Source organism: Bufo bufo, chromosome 9 (genome assembly GCF_905171765.1).
Source record: "Bufo bufo chromosome 9, aBufBuf1.1, whole genome shotgun sequence".
NCBI lineage: Eukaryota > Metazoa > Chordata > Amphibia > Anura > Bufonidae > Bufo > Bufo bufo.
The window spans coordinates 154,555,293-154,574,700 of NC_053397.1; the positions used below are offsets into that span (position 1 = coordinate 154,555,293).

General features: G+C 46.8%; 1 protein-coding gene across 1 annotated transcript; it reads left to right on the forward strand.

Annotated features, from left to right (window-relative positions):
- The first annotated feature begins 11,244 nt into the window (after positions 1-11,244).
- Positions 11,245-14,280, forward strand: SNU13 (small nuclear ribonucleoprotein 13). Its single transcript, XM_040407021.1, has 3 exons — positions 11,245-11,406; positions 11,543-11,663; positions 13,745-14,280. Exons 1-3 carry the CDS (start codon positions 11,404-11,406, stop codon positions 14,005-14,007), a joined length of 387 nt encoding a protein of 128 aa, XP_040262955.1. The 5' UTR covers positions 11,245-11,403; the 3' UTR covers positions 14,008-14,280.
- The last annotated feature ends 5,128 nt before the right edge of the window (positions 14,281-19,408 follow it).

Here is a 19,408-nt window from a genome sequence, read left to right on the forward strand (position 1 = left end):
TCTCAGAAACTCAAGGCCAATAGGAGACATTCAAGGGGGGGTGCATTTTCAGGTTGGGGATAAGGTAGGGTTGTCCTCCAAGAATCTCTCTCTTAAGGTAGATTCTAAAAAGTTTGCTCCTCGTTTTATTGGACCACGGAGGTGATTAACCCGGTATAATTTAGGTTGGAGCTGCCCGAGTCATTCCACATTCATAATGTGTTCCATAAATCTCTACTTAAAAAATATTTTGAACTGGTAGTACCATCGAAAGCCTCGCCTCCGCCGGTTCTTGTTAATGATGCTGTCGAGTATGTGGTGTCTAAAATAGTGGATGTCAGGAAGGTGCGTAATTCCTTGCAGTACCTGATTCACTGGAAGGGGTATGGACCTGAAGAGAGATCTTGGGTACCTGCCAGGGAGGTTCATGCTCCTAGACTTGTTCGAAAATTTCATTTAGAACACCCTGAAAGGCCATCGCCTGAAGTCTTGGGTCCGGTGGCCCCTCGTAAAAGGGGGGCTACTGTAACGGGGTTCTGAAGGTACACTCGATCCCCCATTAGCCGCAGACCTGCTGCTTAGCTTTGGGAACGAGGATCTGTGTTTTACCTCGTTCCCAGGGTGGCTTTACTAGCTGGGTTGCTCCCTGTTCCTAAGTCTGCCTTGAGCGCCGAGCTGATCACTCAGTGCTCGACTGGTTGGTCTGTCGGTCATGTGACGCTGGCCACGTCACATGACTCTCACTCCCCACTATAAATACAGGCAGCCTGCTGGCCACAGGTTGCCTGTTAATTTAGGTTCCACCTGTGATTTGGTCTTTCCTGGCGTACTTACCTCCTGCTGAATTCCTGACGATCCGCTGCCTGCTCCTTGTGTACTTTGCTGCTCTCCTGGTATTCTGACCCCAGCCTCCTCCTGACGATCCTCTGCTGACTCCTTTGGTACTTCACGTCTCTCCTGGTATTTATGACCCCGGCTTCTCCTGACAATTCTCTGCTTGCTCCATTTGTACTTTGTAGCTTTCCTGGTATTGACTCGGTCCATTCACGTCCTGTTGTTTGTCTGTCTGTCATCCCTGCACTTATTCCAAATTAGGGATTGCCGTCTAGTTGTCCCCTGTCATTAGGACTCGCGAGGCAAGTAGGCAGGGCCAGGGGTAAGGGTGGAGCACAGTGGTCACTTCCCTCCCCCCTGTGTGTGTGTGTACGCGACCGTTACAGATTAACAGGCCCAATAACCACTGTATAATGAATCCTCTGGTGACCCTGACTGACCATGTCTCTAATCTGACGCAGATGGTGCAGGAGTTAGGGGAAAATCTCAGTTCTTTTGAGTTAGGGCAAGGTTCTTCCACTCCTCAGGCCTCCAGTCCGCATTTTGAGCCCCAGATTAAGCTCCCAGAACCCTTTTCTGGAGACCGGAAGAAGTTTCTCTCTTTTAAGGAGAATTGCAAACTGTACTTCCGTTTGCGCCCCGTGTCCTCTGGCCCCGAGAGTCAACGCGTGGGCATTATCATTTCCCGATTACAGGGTGATCCCCAGGACTGGGCGTTCTCTTTACCTGCTGGCGCCAGTTGTTTATATTCTGTGGAGGGGTTCTTTCAGGCCCTGGGTACCCTCTATGATGAACCAGACAGGGCTCTAGTAGCCGAGACGGCTCTAAAGGCACTGGTTCAGGGCAATTTACCAGCGGAGGATTATTGCACCCAATTCAGAAGGTGGTGTGTCCCCTCAGGATGGAACGAACCAGCCCTGAAGAGTCAGTTCAGGTCAGGTCTGTCTGATAAATTAAAGGATCTTCTGGTCAGTTATCAAATTCCAGAGACCTTAGAGGAGATGATGACCCTTGTTGTCCGACTTGACCGACGGGTTAGAGAGAGACGACAGAAACAACAGTTCTCTTCCAAGATGGTGGTCCAGCCAGAGGCCTATCCCAGAGACAATGCTGAGGTCTCCACCGAGGAACCCATGCAGGTTGGCATGACCCGAGGGAATCTTCGCCGCAGACGTGGAGAATGCTTTTACTGTGGAGATCCTGACCATTGGATCAACCAGTGTCTTAAGAAGGTCCTCTCTGTCAAGTCTCCTAAGGCAAGGCAACCTAAGGACCAGGTACACCCTGAATTTTCTAAATGTAAGCTTTCGGTACCTATTACGATTTCTCTGGGAGTAGATAAATGGCCGGGTAAGGCCTTTATTGATTCTGGCTCAGCGGCTAGCTTTATTGACTCTGAGTATGCTGTAAGATTGGGTATTCCTATGTTTGCCTTACCAACTCCTATTCATGTCATGGCTATTGACAGGGGCGGACTGAGAACCCTCAGGGCCCCCGGGCAAAATAAATCAAGGGCCCCCTTACAGGCCCCACCCATGTTCTGCTGCAAGCTGCACCCTTGTCCCGCCTCCATGCCCCGCCTCCAGCCACACCCTACACAATCTTTAATAAGATTTCAAAGTTAAAGTGACACAAAAGGCACCCAGACCACTTCAGCTCGGTACAGTGTCCCTTTTGCAAATCGAACTGCAATGTTCTAGAGAAACTGCATTGTTTACGTTCCAGCAATAAATCAGCCTCTAGTCGCTGGCAGCCACCTGAGGGCTTCCTGGATTAAAACAGACCTTTGGTCTGATATCTGACGCTGGACGTCCTCACACCCTGCATGATGACTTCCAGGGTCAAATTTTTTCCCATAGGAAAGCATTGATTCAATGCTCTCATATGGGGTGATCTAATCTCAGCGTCCATTAGTGAGCCTCTGTTAGAAGCAGTGTGGGCATAACTACTGTGAAGGGGGCACATATCTGGGCATAACTACTGTGAAGGGGGCACATATCTGGGCATAACTACTGTGAAAGGGGGGGAGGCCCTTCACAGTAGTTATTAATCCCTTTCAGCAGTCTCCCCTTCAGTGAATGGGGGACTGCTGAAAGGGGTTAATAACTACTGTGAAGGGCCTAGCCGTCTGGGCAACCCCACAGACCATCCCCCCACCCACCTTGTACTTGTTCCACTGATCCGCTACTTGCGGGCTACATGGGCATGAGTTCAGTCACTTCGGTGCGCAATCCCATCCTGAGGCGCGTGATCCCGCGAGACCCGTGACCTACAGCGGCAGGTCTTCCGGGATCACGCGCTGCAGGACGGGATTGGCCACCGAAGTGACTCAACTCATTCCCGCGCAGCCCACAAGTAGCAGAACAATTACAAGAGGGGTGGGGAATAGCCAAATAAAAAAATATTTTGAACCAAAAGGTGTTATGGGGGATCTGTGGATGGCACTGTTATGGGGGCTCTGTGGATGACACACTGTTATGGGGGCTCTGTGGATTACACACTGTTATGGGGGCTCTGTGGATGACACACTTATGGGGGCTCTGTGGATGACACACTGTTATGGGGGCTCTGTGGATGACACACTGTTATGGGGGCTCTGTGGATGACACACTGTTATGGGGGCTCTGTGGATGACACACTGTTATGGGGGCGGGCTCTGTGGATGACACACTGTTGTGGGGGGGGCTCTGTGGATGACACACTGTTGTGGGGGGGCTCTGTGGATGACACACTGTTGTGGGGGGGGGCTCTGTGGATGACACACTGTTGTGGGGGGGGGGGCTCTGTGGATGACACACTGTTGTGGGGGGGGGCTCTGTGGATGACACACTGTTGTGGGGGGGGCTCTGTGGATGACACACTGTTGTGGGGGGGATCTGTGGATGACACATATATAGCAACATATACAGTGTCATCCACAGATCCCCCATAACAGTGTCCCTGTGAGTGAATGATCCCCAATACACTGCGCATGCGCGAAAAAGACGACTTGGCGCAGGCGCAGTAGAGGTTAACAAAATGCAAACAAAAATAAAGGTTAACAAGATGCAAATATCTAGACCTCTTCAGCACCTCTGTGACGTTTAATTGACAGTATTATGTCTATATCGTGGAAAATAGTTTTAAGGAAATGAAATAAAGATTTACAATTTTATATTAGTCAGCAGTTCAAGCTAGACGTAATGCAAAACTATCTCCCACGATATAGATATAATACTGTCAAGTAAACGGAACACCGCCATTTGGTGTTGTAATGGCAGCGGGGCCCGGTGCAGTCACTGTATTCTATTACACCGGGCCCCGCTCACTGTAATACTAATATTCCGATGTGAACAACTTGAAATCCTCTCCTCTGCGATCCTCTCCCTCTCTGTACTCACAAACTCAGTAGCAGGCCGGGCGACAGCGCAACTCACTGACGTCACGCGCCTGCTCCTCCCACTTTATGAATGAAGTAGGAGGAGCAGGCGCGTGACGTCAGTGAGTTGCGCTGCCGCCCGGCCTGCTACTGAGTTTGTGAGATGGGAAGTTCGGATCTTTTTCATGAATCGGATCTTCGGTTCACTTCCTGAGCCGGCAGAAGCAAGTGAACTGAAGATCAATGCGCATGCTCAGCTCATCGAATCTTCGGTTCACTTGCTGAGTCGGCTCTCAAGTGAACCGAAGGTCTGGAGGGACTCGCTCCTGGCAAACACAGCTCTGCTGCAGTGGAGCAGACTGATGTAACTACACTGTATAGTTATTGCAGGGATTTAGATAATGGTCTAAGAGTTTATTAGTTAACCACTTCCCATCTGGGCCCTTTGCCCCCTTCCTGACCAGGCCAAATTTTGCAAAACTGACATATCTCACTTTATGTGGTAATAACTTTGGAACGCCTTTATTTATCCAAGTCATTCAGAGATTGTTTTCTCGTGACACATTGTACTTCATGATAGTCATAAATTTGAGTCAAAATATTTCACCTTTATTTATGAAAAAATCCCAAATTTACCCAAAAATTTGAAAAATTCGCAATTTTCTAAATTTCAATTTCTCTGCTTTCAAAACAGAAAGTGATACCTCATAAAATAGTTATTATTTAACATTTTCCATATGTCTACTTTATGTTGGCATCATTTTGGAAATGTCATTTTATTTTTTTAGGACGTTAGAAGGCTTAGAAGTTTAGAAGCAATTCTTCAAATTTGTAAGAAAATTGCCAAAACCCACTTTATAAGGACCAGTTCAGGTCTGAAGTCACTTTGTGGGGCCTACATAGTGGATACCCCCATAAATGACCCCATTGTAGAAACTACACCCCTCAAGGTATTCAAAACCGATTTTACAAACTTTGTTAACCCTTTAGGCGTTCCACAAGAATTAAAGGAAAATGGAGATCAAATTTTTAAATTTCACTTTTTTGGCAGATTTTCCATTTTAATCAATTTTTTTCTTTAACACATCGATGGTTAACAGCCAAACAAAACTCAATATTTATTACCCAGATTCTGCGGTTTACAGAAACACCCCACATGTGGTCGTAAACTGCTGTATGGGCACACGGCAGGGCGCAGAAGGAAAGGAACTCCACATGGTTTTTAGATGCCATGTCCCATTTGAAGCCCCCTGATGCACCCTTACAGTAGAAACTCCCAAGAAGTGACCCCATTTTGGAAACTAGGGGATAAGGTGCCAGTTTTATTAGTACTATTTTTGGGTACATATGATTTTTTGATCATTCATTATAACACTTTATGGGGCAAGGTGACCAAAAAATTGGTTGTTTTAGCACAGTTTCTATTTATTTATTTTTACAGCGTTCACCTGAGGGGTTCAGTCAAGTGACATTTTTATAGAGCAGATTGTTACGGACGTGGCGATACCTAATATGTATACTTTTTCTCATTTATTAAAGTTTTACACAATAATAGCATTTTTGAAACCAAAAAATTATGTTTTAATGTGTCCATGTTCTGAGAGCTATAGTTTTTTTATTTTTTGAGAGATTTTCTTATGTAGGGGCTCATTTTTTGCGGGATGAGGTGACGGTTTTATTGGTACTATTTTGTGGGACATACGCGTTTTTGATCACTTGGTGTTGCACCTTTTGTGATGCAAGGTGACAAAAATTGCTTGTTTTGACACAGTTTTTTTTATTTATTTTTTACGGTGTTCACCCGAGGGGTTAGGTCATGTGATATTTTTATAGAGCTGGTTTTTACGGACGCGGCAATACCTAATATGTATACTTTTTTTTATTTGTTTCACTTTAACACAATAATAGCATTTTTGAAACCAAAAAAATGATGTTTTAGTGTCTCCATGTTCTAAGAGCTATAGTTTTTTTATTTTTTGAGAGATTTTCTTATGTAGGGGCTCATTTTTTGCGGGATGAGGTGACGGTTTTATTGGTACCATTTTGTGGGACATACGCGTTTTTGATCACTTGGTGTTGCACCTTTTGTGATGCAAGGTGACAAAAATTGCTTGTTTTGACACAGTTTTTTTTATTTATTTTTTACGGTGTTCACCCGAGGGGTTAGGTCATGTGATATTTTTATAGAGCTGGTTTTTACGGACGCGGCAATACTAAATATGTCTATTTTATTTTATTTTTTCTATTTTTTTTTTTTTTTTTTATTCCTTACTTGGGATTTTTTTTTTTTTTTACATGTGAACCTTTTTTTTATTTTATTTTTTCAACACTTTATTTTATTTTTATTTTATTTTACACTTTTCGTCCCCCATAAGGTCATACAAGACCTCTGGGGGACATTTACTTCACTTTTTTTTTTTTTTTTCACAGTTGATTTCTCCTGTAACTGGGGCTGAGATAGTAGCCCCAGTTACAGGACAAATGCACCCCTATAGAGGCTGTACAGCAGCAATCCTGCGCTGTACAGCCTCACAGCAGGGCTGATCGAGGTCTCTGAGAGACCTCACACAGCCCCTGCACTCTCCGGTCCCGGCGGTCACATGACCGCCGGGCCGGAACAGGAAGCGCACAGCGCTTCCTGCTCTGCAGACACAGCGCTCGGTGAGCGCTGTGTCTGCAGCGATCGTGAAGGCAGGGACACCTGGGAACTGTCCCTGCCTTATCTCTGGGTTGCCCTGCTGTCACTGACAGCGGGCAACCCGATCAGCAGCTGCACGATTAGCGTGCAGCTGCTATTTCTGACAGGACGTTTTAAAACGTGCTGTCAGAAATAGACGTCCACCCATAGGACGTTTATATCCTATGGGCGGACGTGAGGCGGTTAAAAGAATCAAATGAGTCAGAGACTCATTTGATTCTTTGAGTTAAAATAATCCTGTCACCGAGTCCCTGCCAGGCTTCCTGCTCTGCTACATTGCTGCAAGCACCCTGTACACACACAGCTCTGCTACATTGCTGCAAGCACCCTGTACACACACAGCTCTGCTACATTGCTGTAAGCACCCTGTACACACACAGCTCTGCTACATTGCTGCAAGCACCCTGTACACACACAGCTCTGCTACATTGCTGCAAGCACCCTGTACACACACAGCTCTGCTACATTGCTGCAAACACCCTGTACACACACAGCTCTGCTACATTGCAATACTATACCCCCCCCCCGGACGGACTTGTCAGGAGACAGGGAGCCGCAGAGCAGGAAGTCTGTCGGCAGGGACTCGGTGACACAGTCTCTGACTCATTCGATTCTTTTAACTAATAAACTCAGATGATGATTTTGTGCACAGAGCTGGGGACATGGGCTGCTAGATGGCCACTAGCACATCTGCAGTACCCAGGTCCCACAGCTCTCCGTGCTTTTATTGTGTTAAAAAAACGTTTTGAGTGATATGCAAATTCAAGGAGCCCAGCACCGCCCCGCGTCCTCCGAATCTCCTCCTTGCCGGCTGACGTCACAGAGCTGGAGCGCCGAAATCTCGCGATGCGCGAGCTAGCGCATGCGCAGTGTCGGCATCATGTTCATTCTCTGTGCTGGCATCAGCACAGGGAACGAACTACGCATGCGCTAGCTCGCGAGATTTCGGCGCTCCAGCTCTGTGATGTCAGCCGGCAAGGAGGAGATTCGGAGGACACGGGGCGGTGCTGGGCTCCTTGACGCTTGACTCATCTCCGGCTACAGGACTCATATCAGGTAATTTGCATATCACTCAAAACGTTTTTTTATCACAATTAAAGCGCAGAGAGCTGTGGGACCTGGGTACTGCAGATGTGCTAGTGGCCATCTAGCAGCCCATGTCCCCAGCTCTATGCGCCACATCCTGGTGACAGGTTCGCTTTAAACACCCTTAATGACCAGGCCACTTTTTACACTTCTGACCTACACTACTTTCACCGTTTATTGCTCGGTCATGCAACTTACCACCCAAATGAATTTTACCTCCTTTTCTTCTCACTAATAGAGCTTTCATTTGGTGGTATTTTATTGCTGCTGACATTTTTACTTTTTTTGTTATTAATCGAAATTTAACGATTTTTTTGCAAAAAAATGACATTTTCCACTTTCAGTTGTAAAATTTTGCAAAAAAAAACGACATCCATATATAAATTTTTCTCTAAATTTATTGTTTTACATGTCTTTGATAAAAAAAAAATGGTTTGGGTAAAAGTTATAGCGTTTACAAACTATGGTACAAAAATGTGAATTTCCGCTTTTTGAAGCAGCTCTGACTTTCTGAGCACCTGTCATGTTTCCTGAGGTTCTACAATGGCCAGACAGTACAAACACCCCACAAATGACCCCATTTCGGAAAGTAGACACCCTAAGGTATTCGCTGATGGGCATAGTGAGTTCATAGAACTTTTAAAAATAAAACATTTTAGGAACTCGCCATGCCCCTCACGGAATACCTTGGGGTGTCTTCTTTCCAAAATGGGGTCACTTGTGAGGTAGTTATACTGCCCTGGCATTCTAGGGGCCCTAATGTGTGGTAAGTAGGTAAATGACCTGTGAAATCCGAAAGGTGCTCTTTGGAATGTGGGCCCCTTTGCCCACCTAGGCTGCAAAAAAGTGTCACACATGTGGTTTCGCCGTACTCAGGAGAAGTTGGGCAATGTGTTTTGGGGTGTCTTTTTACATATACCCATGCTGGGTGAGAGAAATATCTTGGCAAAAGACAACTTTTCCAATTTTTTATACAAAGTTGGCATTTGACCAAGATATTTATCTCACCCAGCATGGGTATATGTAAAATGACACCCCAAAACACATTGCCCAACTTCTCCTGAGTACGGCGATACCAGATGTGTGACACTTTTTTGCAGCCTAGATGCGCAAAGGGGCCCACATTCTTTTTATGAGGGCATTTTTAGACATTTGGATCCCAGACTTCTTCTCACGCTTTAGGGCCCCTAAAATGCCAGGGCAGTATAAATACCCCACATGTGACCCCATTTTGGAAAGAAGACACCCCAAGGTATTCAATGAGGGGCATGGCGAGTTCATAGAAAAAAAAAAAAATTGCCACAAGTTAGCGGAAATTGATTATTATTTTTTTTCTCACAAAGTCTCCCTTTTCCGCTAACTTGGGACAAAAATTTCAATCTTTCATGGACTCAATAGGCCCCTCAGCGAATACCTTGGGGTGTCTTCTTTCCGAAATGGGGTCACATGTGGGGTATTTATACTGCCCTAGCATTCTAGGGGCCCTAAAGCGTGAGAAGAAGTCTGGAATATAAATGTCAAAAATTTTTTACGCATTTGGATTCCGTGAGGGGTATGGTGAGTTCCTGTGAGATTTTATTTTTTGACACAAGTTAGTGGAATATGAGACTTTGTAAGAAAAAAATAAATAATTTCCGCTAACTTGGGCCCAAAAAATGTCTGAATGGAGCCTTACAGGGGGGTGATCAATGACAGGGGGGGGTGATCAATGACAGGGGGGTGATCAGAGAGGCTATATGGGGTGATCACCCCCCTGTCATTGATCACCCCCCTATAAGGCTCCATTCAGATGTCCGTATGTGTTTTGCGGATCCGATCCATGTATCCGTGGATCCGTAAAAAACATACGGACATCTGAATGCAGCCTTACAGGGGGGTGATCAATGACAGGGAGGTGATCAGGGAGTCTATATGGGGTGATCACCCCCTGTCATTGATCAACCCCCTGTAAGGCTCCATTCAGACGTCCGTATGTGTTTTGCGGATCCGATCCATGTATCCGTAAAAATCATACGGACGTCTGAATGGAGCCTTACAGGGGGGTGATCAATGACAGGGGGGTGATCAATGACAGGGGGTGATCAGGGAGTGTATATGAGGTGATCACCCCCCTGTCATTGATCACCCCCCTGTAAGGCTCCATTCAGATGTCCGTATGTGTTTTGCGGATCCGATCCATGTATCAGTGGATCCGTAAAAATAATACGGATGTCCGAATGGAGCCTTACAGGGGGGTGATCAATGACAGGGAGGTGATCAATGACAGGGGGTGATCAATGACAGGGGGGTGATCAGGGAGTCTATATGGGGTGATCAGTGGTTCATAAGGGGTTAATAAGTGACAGGGGGGGGGGGGTGTAGTGTAGTTTGGTGCTACTTTACAGAGCTGCCTGTGTCCTCTGGTGGTCGATCCAAACAAAAGGGACCACCAGAGGACCAGGTAGCAGGTATATTAGATGCTGTTATCAAAACAGCGTCTAATATACCTGCTAGGGGTTAAAAAAATCGCATCTCCAGCCTGCCAGCGTACGATCGCCGCTGGCAGGCTGGAGATCCACTCTCTTACCTTCCGATCCTGTGAACGCGTGCGCCTGTGTGCGCGCGTTCACAGGAAATCTCGGCTCACGCAAGATGACGTGTATATGCGTCGCTGAGCGCAGGGCTGCCGCCTCCGAACCGCAATCCTGCGTTAGGCGGTCCGGAGGCGGTTAAGTTGTTCACATAGGAATATTACTATTACAGTGAGCGGAGCCCGGTGTTATGTTATTCTGGGGCGGGCCCCCATCCCGGCCGGGCCCTCGGACCATGTCCGAAGTGCCCGACCGGTCAGTCTGCCCCTGAGGATAGGTCATCAGTTTAAAAATCTTAGAAAACCCTTTTAAAGTGGAATTATTTCCTGGCTGTGCGCTCTCCTGATTTTCGGTTATACAAGCGTCAGATAAAAATGACTTTTGTAATAAGTGTTTAGCAAGTGTCTAATTGCATGTAGTTTCTTCATACAAATCTATCCACGTTATTACATTGCGGTATTTCTTCTCTCCGCACGTCTCTGGTCACACCCGCAGAAATCAGGCGGTAAAGCTAGCCATGTAACCACGTGACGCTTGTTCCAACTCCCTCCTTCTGCAGCCCCCTAAACCTCCATCAGAGGGCGCTGTAGCAGGCCAGGACACCACATGTGTTCTCATGAGGAGAGGCGACGCCATTTTCAGGCTGGATCCAAATGTACGACTGCCCCCAATGAAGCCACGCCCCTTAAGAAGACGGGACAGGATTTGAACAGGCAGACCACGTGTGCAGTGGCGCACGAAGCTCCTCCCTTTCCGCTCTGGTTGTTCGGAAGTCAGACGCACGTTGCCAGCGCATTGCTTTCTCTCCGTTCTTTTAGTTTTCCTCCGTGAAGCTTCCGGGCCGAGGGGACCAGGAGAGACCGTAGCTGAGACGAACCATGGTAAGAGACGTGCCCGCCGGCCTGGGGGTGAGAGCGGCGTTGTGCCAGCCGGGCACGTGTGCTGTGCGGCCCCGCTGCCCCCTGCCTCATGGCTGTCTACTGTTCCCTAACCCTGTGCTTATGTATGTCATTGTAGACCGAGTCCGAGGTGAATCCCAAGGCCTACCCCCTGGCTGATGCCCAGCTGACCAGAACGATCCTGGACCTGGTGCAGCAGGCCTCCAATTACAAGCAGCTCCGCAAAGGGGCGAATGAAGGTATGGGGCTCCTAATGTACAGTGCCGGTCCAGGGGCCACAGGTATCGTGCTGAGACTGTCCTGACCAGCGACATCTGCAGGATCCTTTGATATAGATGGGTCCAGTGCTAAACTTGCATTGTGTCTGGGTTTGGCATGGAGGAGTAATAAGACTGTGCACAGAGTGTATGAGCCCTGAACAGAGGGGTATTCCCTGGAGGGCCCCCATTCATTCCTATGGGAGCACCGAAAATTACAGTGGCACGCTCTACTTTTATTGGCAGTCCCATTGAAATGAATGGGAAGTGAACCACGCAAGCAATGCCACCACTACATCCACTTCTGTGGGGCTGATGGAAATAGCTGAACTAGTGCTTGGTTATTTTTGGCACTCCCATAGGAATAAATGGACGGTAACTGCACATGTGCGGTGTGGGCTCCATTCTAAGTATAGGTGGGTCCCAGAGGTGGCATATGGCTAGGATGTCCGAGATGGGAATACCCCTTTTAAATGTTACTGACCTGCTCCTGAATCACAAGTTGGGTGAAATGGCAGATTTTAAACTATCATCAGTAAAGTTTTAAGTGAACCTTCACTGATTGCTGTTTGGCAAAAATACCCCCCCCCCCCCCCCCCCCCAGCTTCCCACTATATTAGATGCATTAATAAATGGTGCCATTAGAAAGTACAACTGAGTGTACTTTCACACTAGAGTTTTTCTTTTCTGGTATAGAGTTCCGTCCTAAAGGCTCAATACCGGAAAAAACGGATCAGTTTTATCCTAATGCATTCTGAATGGAGAGCAATCCGTTCAGTATCATGATGTCTTTAGTTCAGTCCCTCTTACGTTTTTTTTTTGACGGAGAAAATACCGAAGCATGCTGCAGTTTTCTCTCGGCCGAAAATCCTGAACACTTGCCGGATCCGACATTAATTTCCATTGAAATGTATTAGTGCCGGATCCAGCATTAAAATTGCTGCATTGACAGATCCGTTCTTCCGGTCCGCGCATGCGCAGACCTTTTAAATATGTGAAAAATAAATAAATACCAGATCTGTTTTTCCAGATGACAACCGGAAAGACGGGTCCGGTATTGCAATGTATGTCAGATTGATCTGGATCTGTCTCACAAAGGCGACTGAACTGCCTGCCAGTATCCTCTGCCGCAAGTTTGAAAGTAGCCTTATCCTGCAGTAAACAAGCCTCATACAGCTGTGTGAATGGAAAATATCAAGTCATGGCTCCAAAAGGCAGGGAGTCAAAAAAACAAAATGCAAAAGACAGAAAATCGCAAGGTCCTGAAATACCTAATTGCATTTTTTTATGCCCGAATGTGGAACCATTTACTTCATTGGGGTCACAAAAAAGGAAATGTCTGTGTGCCTTCCATTTCCATATGTCCGCAACGCTGTTCTTCAAAAAGAACATGTCCTATTACTTACATTACGATCAAGGTCAGGACTATTCTATTAGGGGCCAACTGTTCCATTCTGCAAAATATGGAATGCACACGACCAGTTTTCTTGTTTTGCGGATCCCCAGAACATCCAACAGCTGTGCTTGAGCCCTTATGGTACTCCTACAGATTGCAGTGGTTCTGCGTTTTGAGTACAGTAAAAAAAAAACATGCAGTTTTTGCTGCACTCAAAACGCAGCACAGCTATGACGTGTGACAGCACCCTAAGGCCTCATGCACATGACCGTAGGTGTCCCGTGCCCGTATTGCTGGGTGCAAACAGCAGATCCGCAGTATGCAGGCACTGGTTGTGTGCGCACCATTTCACGGATGCGGACCAGAACATGCTCTATTTTCTTTTCAATCTGGATGGATCGCAGACCCATTCAAGTTGAATAGGTCTGCATCAGCTACATGGATAGTGCAGGTGCATTTACGACAGGTGCGGCACATGGATGGTGCATGAGCCCTTATGCCCCGCTCTGGACAAATTGGCCTATCTCACTTTTGACCAGCGTTACTCTTTACAAACCAAGAGTCTCTTTTCTGTACATGTGGAGATTATCATTGAGACATTTTCTTTTATGCGGCTAATGTGATTGTAGTAAATACATTAATGTATTACATTTCTATTTTTTTACAGCGACAAAAACCCTAAACAGAGGGATTTCCGAGTTCATTGCTATGGCCGCTGATGCAGAACCTTTAGAAATTATTCTTCACCTCCCTCTTTTATGTGAAGATAAGAATGTCCCTTACGTCTTTGTTCGATCCAAGCAGGCTTTGGGAAGAGCCTGTGGGGTCTCCAGACCAGTCATTGCTTGCGCAGTCACCATCAAGGAAGGGTCTCAACTGAAGCCCCAGATCCAGTCGGTCCAGCAAGCCATTGAGAGACTACTAGTGTAAATCACACTTTGCATTTGTGGCAGAAGCCTAGACGTCAGTTTAAATTGCAATTGTACAGTTTATGTAACAAGAGTTAGTCACCTAGCCTTGGATGTTTTTAGCAGATCTTCATATGTGGATTTTGTGACGGAACCACAAGGTAGTACTCTAACAAACTATACCTATATTGGGGAATTGTTCAGTTTTTGCAAACCTATTTTTTTTAACCCGAAAGAATCAGTTCGTATTTGTTTTTTTTCTTTGACTTGTATATGTTTTTTTTTTTTTTATTAAACATACATGTAAAAGTCTTTTTTTTTTTTTTAATATATCAAGAGCCTTGCAATACATGACACGTTTTCCTTAAACCCAACATCAGAAAATGATCTATTGTTTCAATTAGGGCTGCAGCTAACGATTATTTGAATAATCGATTAGTTGTCTAATTTCATTGGGAAAAAACACAAATTACAAAAAAGAGGTTTATGATTTTACTTGAAAAATTATGTTCAAAGGCCATATTAAAACAAATTGTGGGTGGCACTGTTATGGGGAGGGGGAGCTGTGGGTGGCACAGAGCCGCCTTCCCAATAACAGCGCCATGCACAGAGCCGCCTTCCCAATAACAGCGCCATGCACAGAGCCGCCTTCCCAATAACAGCGCCATGCACAGAGCCGCCTTCCCAATAACAGCGCCATGCACAGAGCCGCCTTCCCAATAACAGCGCCATGCACAGAGCCGCCTTCCCAATAACAGCGCCATGCACAGAGCCGCCTTCCCAATAACAGCGCCGCTGCTCACAGCAGACTATTCCGACAGTAACTTTTACTCAGCGCATCTTTATTACCTTACAATGAAGCTCAGGTAACAGGCAGAGCGGGCGGCGGCTTAACATCATGCACTCATGTGATGCACCTGCTCCGCCCACTTTATGAATGAAGGAGGTGGAGCAGGTGCCACGTGAGTAAGTGACGTTATGCCACCGTCCGCTCCGCATGTTACTGGAGCTTCATTGTAAGGTAAAATAAAGATGCAGTGATTTAAAGTAAACTGCCCGCATGGTAACGAATAGGGTTGGACGATATCAAAAATATTCAGACGATAACGATATTTAAAAATTTATCGCGATAACGATATATATCGCGATAAATACCAGTTTTAAAGAAAAAAAACAAGGAGACGTTATACTGTATGGGGGCAGCCACAAGGAGACATTACACTGTATGGGGGCAGCCACAAGGAGACGTTATACTGTATGGGGGCCGCCACAAGGAGACGTTATACTGTATGGGGGCCGCCACAAGGAGACGTTATACTGTATGGGGGCCGCCACAAGGAGACGTTATACTGTATGGGGGCCGCCACAAGGAGACGTTATACTGTATGGGGGCCGCCACAAGGAGATGTTATACTGTATGGGGGCCGCCACAAGGAGACGTTATACTGTATGGGGGGGGCCACAAGGAGACGTTATACTGTATGGGGGGGGGCCACAAGGAGACGTTATACTGTATGGGGGGGGGGGCCACAAGGAGACGTTATACTGTATGGGGGGCCACAAGGATACGTTATACTGTATGGGGGCCACAAGGAGCGCAGCCACAAAAGGAGACATTACTTAGAGTATGGGGCTGGGGGGCCACTTGTGTGACTGTGACTTGTCACCTGCCTGCCAGGCTGCCACCACCATAATTCTTTCTTGTTGGTCATGCTCATCATGTCATGGGGGAGCCGGGAGGTACTGGAGGGAGTCGAGGGACTCATGATGACTCACTGAGGAGCATGCAGCCATTGGCAGGCATGAAGGACTGAGTGGGCTGTGGGCCAAGACATACAACTGGAGTAATAGGCAGAGTGGACTGGAGTGACATTACAAACCTTTTACCACTCGCTGCTGTAGTCTGTATGTACTGCGCTCCTCTAGTCTCAGCCTGGGGGCGTCACCTGATTCCGACCTTAGACGTCGGTCGGTGGGCGGAGACAGTCACAGCACATTCAGAGCAAGCAGGAGGAGCCGCTGGTAGATATAGATAATGATGGGGGAGGGCAGCGGCGCCGCGGACTCAGTTTTTAAAGCTGTGACGTCACGAAATATACTGCGGTATTAGGAAACGGCGATATCGCCATATCGCCGTTTTTTTTAATATTGCGGTATATCGAAAAACCGGTATATCGCCCAACCCTAGTAACGAATCGGCAATTATTTGATAACCGGATTCGTTGTCAACGAATCCAGTTATCGAATATTATCGATAGTCGATTAATCGTTCCAGCCCTAGTTTCAATTATGTTTTTGCTATATAATTTTAATCTTCCATTTCAATATCTACATTTAAATGAAAATCGAGCAGTTTTCGCACTGGCTACGAAACCTAATATTGGGCACAACTTCTTGGTCTGTTCAGATCACTTTACTGCAGTTTTATGTACCGTTCTAATCCTGCCTGTAATGAGGGAAGATCACCTCTGTAGATTCTCCACAGTAAATAATTGTTAAAGCTTATCTATTCTTTCCTTGTACAATGACCTTTGCACATCACACAGAATGCCTAGAAGACTCTCCCATAGAAGTCAGTAGGATCCCCTCCTGTTCATTGTGGCTATGGCCCATGGGGCTGCCATAAAGCAATTCTTTAACCACCTAACTGTGTTGCCAGAGTCCAGCTCGGGCAGTGGGAAAAGTAGCTAACTGGAAGGGAAAAATACACCCATGGCATCAGTGGGGGCTGCCCTACAAGGTAATACCATAATTAGCCTATGTCAAAACTGATGAAAGGTCCTCTTTAACCTGTTCCGGACATAGGGTGTACAGGTACGCCTGATGTCCCGGTACTTAAGGACACAGGGCGTACCTGTACGTCCTATGTATTGGGTGCCTGCTCAAATCATTGCAGCAGGCACCCTGGGACAATGTGCCGGAGGGGTCATGTGAACCCCCCCATGTTAATTCAGACCTACGGTTTGCTATGTTTCTGGGTTATTTGGGTCTCTGGGGACCCGATAACCTGGAACAGGATGGTGATCGGTGGTGTGATGATACACCACCAATCACCATCCTGAGAGGTGATGGTGACGACATCTCTCAGGATCGCCTCTCTTTGGATGGGCCGGCATTTCAAATTACAGCAGCGCTCCTCTCCTCCTCCTTTTCAGTCCGAGGAGAGAGGAGCGCTGCACGTCGGATCCTTCAGAGATCATCAGCGAGCACCCCTATCTGTGCGCCACCTGCAAGGTATTTAGGGACAGGTTAGGCAGGCATATTCAGGTAAAGTTAGTGGAAGTTTTTGATTGCATCGCCCTAAATCGGGTGTCTGGGGTCCACAGCAGCTGGGGCACCCCCAACTTTTTTTGGGGCGCACAGTTTTTTTTTCCCCCCTGCGTACGTTGACTGTGGCGGGCACTCTTAGTGTCCTGCCACTGTTAGCGCATCGCACACCCCACCGCTGATGAGCTTTGGACGGCTGATCAGCGAGTTTGAATATTCTTTTTGCCCCTTTTTTATTTTTATTTTGTCTTTTAGGTTTAGGGTAAGTTTGTGAACACCCGTGCCCCCACACACGCACACCAAATAAAGTTTAACACGCATGCACACTCCCCTATGGCCCACCGGATGCTCTCGGCAGAAGAGGCATATGCCCAGCTTGCCTCTGTGTCCGAGAGCCCCAGTAAGGTCAAGGATGACCCCACTTTCCTTTTGTCATCCGTGTCCTCCTCATCTAGCGATGATGATTAGCTGCCAAGGTGGCGGAGACAGGGGACTGCCATGCTAGGGACCCTGTGGCCCACACTAGTACGAGCAGCTCTGGGGCTTGTACCAGTTAAGTCCACCGGAGCCCCCTTCCGGTGAACTTGCATGGTATACCCCAGAGCGGTTTGAGCCCATGATTCCTGATTTTGTAGGCCAACCAGGAATCCAGATTTCCACAGTGGGCTTCACTGAATACGACTACTTTAGTCTTTTTTTCAGTGACCACTTTGTAAATCTAATGGTGGTGCAAACAAACCTGTACGCCCAACAGTTTGTTGCTCAACACCTGGGCTCCTTTTTGGCTAGGCCTGGTGGCTGGACTCCGATCAGTGCAGCCGAGATGAGGACGTATACAGTATGGCCATGACACACTCCCGGTGTGAGGCCATCCGGAAATGCCTGCATTATGCAGATAATGCAGCATATCCCCCCCCCCCCCCCAAGGGGTTAAATGCTTTCTAAATACTGTTAAGAACATCTCAGGCAAGATGGCTGCCCCGCATAATCATGTTTAGGAAATGGAATAAAAAACATATGCAACCAGAAAATAAAATTTGATTAGAAAAAAATAAGCATTGAAAACTATTTTATTCCCCCCCCCACATCCTTTATGCTGCCTCTAGTCCAAGACACCATAAAGTAGCAACATACTGAAATTGGTTTTTAGTCACTCCTCTGCTAGAGCAGTGATCAGCAACCTCCGGCACCCCAGCTGTTTTGAAACTACAACTCCCAGATTGCTCTAGTCACTTCCATGGGAGTTAAAACAGTTTAGCATGTTTGCATGCTGGGAGTTGTAGTTTAACAGCAGCTGGAGTGGTGAAGGTTGCTAATCCTTGTTCTAGAGTAAGGCCTCTTGCCCATGACTGTATGCCCTCCGAGATATACGGTCCGTGAGTGGGCCATATGTCCTGGAGCGACATTGATTGTGAGCGTACAGCCCTATAATGCCCTAGGTTTTATGGCTGATGCTTTGGCGGACTCCTTAAGATTATCGGCCAGGGTGTCTGCTTTATTTAATTCTGCCCGTAGAGCTATCTGATTGAATAACTGCAACGGGGATGCTAGCTCTAAAGCTAAGCTTTGTGCCATTTCTTGTTAGAGGGAATTCTTATTTGGTCAGGTCCTCGACGATCTGCTTGAGAAGGCCTCTGATAAGAAAAAAGGCTTTCCTTTCACCAGTCAGCAGCCCCCTAAAAAAAATATTTCCGCCTGGGTTTAACAGAGAAGTTTTTAGGGGAAGAGAAAAGTCAAAGGGGTTTCTTTTATTCCAGGGCAGAGGCCTTTAAAAGAAGAAGCCCCAATGACTCCAGGCCTCCAGTGGGTGGTTGTCTAGCATCGTGTTTACTTTATTTTGGAACTCATCTAACTTCAGGGAACATGCTTGAATCCAATGTAATGCTATAAGTTTCCTGGCTACATATAATAGCCTTCCCACTGCTATCCTATCTGTCTCATCCTCTCCAATCTCAGTCATATATCCCAAGATACATATTTTAGGCTCCTGAGGGACTCGTATTAAGAAGGCTCTGTGAATTAGATCTAGTACACCCATCCAGAAACTATCCAGTCTTGGGCACTGCCACAACATGTGTAATAAATCTGCTGGTTCCATCTGGCATCTTGGATATTTTGCATCCACTCCGATACCTATACGATGTAAAAACACTGGC

Coding starts and splice junctions, on each gene's coding strand:
- SNU13 (XM_040407021.1), top strand. Junction 11,664..13,744: donor CCGCAAAGGGGCGAATGAAG/GTATGGGGCTCC, acceptor ATTTTTTTACAG/CGACAAAAACCCTAAACAGA.